Below are 5,077 nucleotides of genomic sequence, written 5' to 3'. Positions count from 1 at the left end.
CAGGGATCAACTCTGCCGCGCGCTCTTTGAATTTCTCTGCGTCTCTCCAGTTGGAAAACCATCTGACTCTGAACACCAGGTAAATGAATGGGGAACCCAGTTCCCTCCTGGATGTGAAAAGACCAGGGTGGCCTGAAGCTCTCTGGAAGGAGTCTCTCTCTCTCTCTCTCTCTCTCTCTCTCTCTCTCTCTCTCTCTCTCTCTCTCTCTCTGTGTGTGTGTGGGTGTGTGTGTGTGTGTGTGTGTGTTTTTTAGCTGCAAATCTACCTGACATCTGACTACAGTCAGGGTGGGCGATATACGATTGTTTGTCAATCTGTAAAAACAGTTTGTAATTGGGGAGAGGGGTGCATTTTGTCTTGTAAGATTCAGGACTGGACGAAGTCGAAGAAAAGGAGATAGATATTCCTGCTTTCCTCCAGACTGCCTCTGACAGTTATAATTACGCGTTTATGTGTTGCAGGCAGCTTCGAACAGAGGATCACCCGGTTCTGACACTAGCGGCCAGATGTGGTGTCTGGAGCGGCTCTTGCGGGACCGAGATGGGTTTCTCCAGGGGCGTGCCCGCCGCTCCAAGGCTCGTTCGTCCGCGGCGTGCGCAAACGTGCTCACTCCAGACCGCATCCCAGAGTTTTGCATCCCGCCGAGGTTGGAGCCTAGCACGGCTTGGGCTGCGCTGCGCGATGCCTGGGCTGCGGACGTGGAGTCCGATGATAGCGCGGGCCTCACCGACTGGGACCCGCGCTCCCAGGCTGCGCTCTCGCTGCCGCACCTGCCCCGCGCGCGTACCGTTTACGGCTTCTGCGCGCTGCTCGAGAGTCCGCACACGCGCCGGAAGGAGTCGCTCTTCCTCGGCCACCTAGGTGTCCCGGTCCGCCGGCCCGGGCTTCGCCACCGCACACACACCTATGCGAGCCCGCACCGAGTCTCGGACGCTCCGCGCCCTGCGCCGGGTGACCCAGACGCCGCCCGGGTTCCGACGCCCACTCCCGCTCCTAGCAGACACCGCCTCCTACACTCCCCGGGTAGGCTGCTGAGCCGCGCCCTGCGGGCCCCCCGCGGTCCGGCCAGAGCGCGCCCCGGGTCCCGCGGCGACGAGCACGAGTGCGCCGCCTCCTGCGCGCCCCCGGCCCCCACCCGCCCGGATCCCGAGCGCCTGCAGGCCGAGGCCAACGTGGCTCTGGGCCGCGGGGTTGCACGCTGCGCCTGGCGGCCGAGTACCGTCCGCGCAGCGCCTGCCTCCGCCTCCGCCTGTGCGCGCGCTGAGGGCCCGGCCGCCGCTGGAGCCCCGCGCCCTGGGCTGTCGCCTCAGCCTGGTGCTGCGGCCGTCCGGCCAGCAGCGCGCCAGTGTGGTCCGCCGCAGCCGCAAGGCCGCCCTGGACCAGGACTGCTGCTTCGACGGGCTCCCGGAGGAGCAACTGCGCCGCCTGGCCGTGCGCATCAAGGCCGAGAGCAAGGGCCGCGGGCTGGAGCGCAGACGACCACTGGGCCAGGGCGAGCTGCTGCTGGGCTCTCTGCTACTGCTCTGAGCGCAGCTTCCCTGGCGCCTGAACACCTAAGGTTGCTTGGTCATGAGATGCACAGAGACTCTTGGCCCAGGGACACTTGCAGCCTTTTGGTCCTGGAACACTTGCAGCTTCTTGGCCCTGAGACACTCTTAGGTCCTGGCACACTTTCAGCCTCTTGGCTCTTGGACAGTGACTGACAGCCATTTGTACAAAATAAACATGTGTTCATTTTTCTAATCAGGGCTTTGTTTCGGGCCAATTCTGGCAGAGATGATCCTGGATTACCACAGTAACATATGTAGCTTCTTTTTGTGTGGGCACCTTAAAAATTTGTTGTTGAGCAGTGTTCCCCACTATAGACAGCAATTGAACTTAATGTGTTCACACATTCCAACTGGAAAATACAGTTAACGTCGTGCAGTGTTAGACCAGCCTTGTTTTAAAAGTTCCTTCATTCCATGGCATCCTTTGAGACTGATAGTGTCAGTTACTTAGGTTGCGTTAAGATGTTACATAAGAAAGGCCAGGGGTATCTTAGCAAGATTGATGAATGAGTAAAGGTGCTTGCCACCAAGCCTCATCGCCATAACTGGAATCGAGGGAGGATTGTGGGACCTTCATGATGGAAGAAGAGGAAAAGTTCCTGCAAGCTTTCCTCTGGTGCGACTCACCCCAACCCCAGTAGTAGGCACGGCTATTCCCATCTTGCAGATGAGAATACTGAGGCACAAAATAAAGAAAATTTAGGGTTTGAATGTTGGAAATCAGTATTAAAATGCTTGCCTGCGGATTGGGGTATAGCTCAGTTGGTACAATGCTTGCCTAGCACATACGAAGTCCTGAGTTCCATCCCCAGAACTGTATGAATCTTAGGTCCTATTAACATGTACCTGTACTCACAACACTGGGAGGCAGCAGCAGATGTGTCAGAAGTTCAAGGTCACCGTCAGCTATGCAGGGAGTTAAAAGGCAGCATATGCTATATGAAAGCCCACGCCTGAAATAAATAAATAATAAATAAATAAATAATATTCATCCTCTGAAAGTGTCTGAAAAAAATGAGTTTGAAATAATATTCCTCATTTTCATCAGGGAAAGCAGATTGGTGGAAATAGTGACATGTGGGCAAATGCTAATGACGTCAATCTGAGACTGAGGAAAATGCTGGCCCACCTCAGACCCATAGGGGGGTCTGATTCATGCTGAGCTCATCTGCCCTTGCACCCGTCTGGAGAGCACACTGAACGGTGTTCTACCTCTGGCTTTCCTGTGTCTTAAGGATGATTTTCCTTCATCCTTCATTTTCAGTACCAAACTGGCTTACACCTTCCTTTCTTTGGCAAGCAAGTAGAAAACATTTTAAGCAAGGGCAAACGACATTATATTGTTCAAGACACCAGACTGGACTCGGAAATGGTTTCTGTTGCCACTCTTATTTGGCAGTGCCAACCATAGGCACTCCTGAAGAATGCTGTTAAGAAAAGAGTTTCCGTTTCTCATACATCTCAAACTGAATATTGTGGTGAGGATTTACAATGGTGACCATTGGAAAATATCACCACTGTCTAAATCCCCCCTTCCAGACGCTTACTGTTGCTGGCCACCTGGGTGGTGGCTTAACAATAGATCGTCTGACTCCTGCCCTTTTCCATATTCACTCTCTCCTTGCCCTTCAAGCCAATTGTTTTTTCTGTGTATAAACCTTTCATGGTTCCACAGGTCTCCTAAAGTGAAAAGAGGGAGTGGAAGCAACTTAGCTGTGTGACATGTTGCTGTTGGCTTTCTGTTTTCTTTGCACTGGAAGTTCTTATTCTAGAAAGCTGCCATCTATCCCCACTAGATTATAAGCATGTCAGTTATTAGGTACATTTCCCCAAGAAGGTAAGTTAATATATTTTAAAGTCCTAGATTCTCCATGAAATCATGGTGGGTACTTCTAACCAGAATCCCCATCAGTAAAAGTTACAGTTGACTGGAAGTCTAAGACCGTAGTGGGGATTGATTCCTAAAAGACCAAAATACAATGAAAAAGTAAACAACTGAACCATGGAATTATCCATCTTGAAAAGAACTTTATCATTTTGTGCAACTATGTAATGTCTTAAGAGTGGTCCAGAAATGGTAAATATTTTAGATTGCTTCAAATCACACATATAATTTGCAAGAGCTGAAACCAGAACTAATTCTTTTGTCTTTTAGCCTAGTGAACACCACCACTGGTTACAAAAAGAGGAACACTTGCATAGATTTATTTCACATCACTGAACTAATTTGAATTACATTTAACAAATCATATTTGTAATAGATATTTGCCGTACAAATCATATTCGTAATAGATATTTGCCATACCAGCCTTCTTTTCGGGGAGCAAAGTAGAATTTGGTAGTGCTTGCTGCCCTCTAGTGGACTGACCCAGGGTTTGTTCATGGATTTCACCTTGGTAGGCCATCTCAGGTAATCAAAGTTCTGTTTTCTTTTTCTTTCTTTCTTTTTCAAAATTAAAAAGAAAAAAAAAAAGGTTTCTCTTATAGCCCAATCTAGCCCTCTCAAACTAGCTATATAGCCAAAGACGACTTCGAACTCCGGATTCTCCTCGCTCCACCTCCCAACTGCTGGAATTGTGGGCACTTGTCACCACATCTGGCTCAAAAACAGACATTGTTAGAGTTTTTTGTTAATATTAGATTGCAGTGGAAATCCCAGATAAAATAACCAAATATAAACGATAAAGAAGGTGTGAAAACATCTTTATAATAAAAAGGGAGGGCTCGGTGGGGTGCCTTTGTAGTCTTATCCCTCAGATGGGAGATTTGGAAGATCCACGCAAGTGCAAGTGACGGCTGAGCTGTCCAGCAAGGTCCTGCATCAAAGGAGAGGGATGGCGGGAGAGAGAGAGAGAGAGAGAGAGACAGAGACAGAGACAGAGACAGAGAGAGAGACAGAGAGAGACAGAGACACAGAGAGACACAGAGACAGAGATCACAACGGATTTTTTTTTCTAGTACTATGGGTGTTTGCACTGGAAAATGGAACTTGAGAGATTAATTTCTGGATCCAAACAGATGATGAAATCTTCAGATGCTCAAAGTTCCTTATATAAAATGTTGTATTTACATACAGCCTATGCTCATCCTCTAAATAATTTGTAGGTTGACAATTACACCTAACAACAGTATGAATGCCATGTTAAATAGCTTTTATATCTGTTGTATAGGGAATTGTGAGAAGAAAAAGATCTGCACGTACTAATACAGAAGCAATTAAAACAATGTTTCAATCAATAGTTGGTGACGTGTATTAGCCAAGTATTAGAATAAAGGTGTGTGTGTGTGTGTGTGTGTGTGTGTGTGTGTGTGTGTGTATTGACGGTGGCTTGTTGGTTTTGGAAACCTTCAGTAACCATGCTCTGAGGCTGAGAGTTGCCGCCTTTCAGAGGACCCAGGTTCAGTTCCCAGCACCCACACCAAGTGGCTCATAACCTCCTGTAACTCCAACTCTTGTGGGTCCAATGTCCTCTTCTGAGCTCTCTGGGCATCATCATACATGTGGTGCCCATACAGACATGCAGAC

General features: G+C 48.9%; 1 protein-coding gene across 1 annotated transcript; it reads left to right on the top strand.

The window, feature by feature from the left end:
* Nucleotides 1–1,847, top strand: C2cd4a (C2 calcium dependent domain containing 4A). Its single transcript, XM_032911230.1, is given in 4 exon segments — nucleotides 1–79; nucleotides 463–1,186; nucleotides 1,189–1,272; nucleotides 1,275–1,847. Coding segments are annotated over 3 exon segments (1,017 nt in total). The 5' UTR covers nucleotides 1–79; nucleotides 463–507; the 3' UTR covers nucleotides 1,529–1,847.
* Nucleotides 1,848–5,077: the final 3,230 nt, after the last annotated feature.

This window comes from Rattus rattus, chromosome 8 (assembly GCF_011064425.1).
Source record: "Rattus rattus isolate New Zealand chromosome 8, Rrattus_CSIRO_v1, whole genome shotgun sequence".
Lineage (NCBI taxonomy): Eukaryota > Metazoa > Chordata > Mammalia > Rodentia > Muridae > Rattus > Rattus rattus.
The sequence above is the reverse complement of the archived record's forward strand: the minus strand, read 5'-3'. Positions and strand labels throughout refer to the sequence as shown.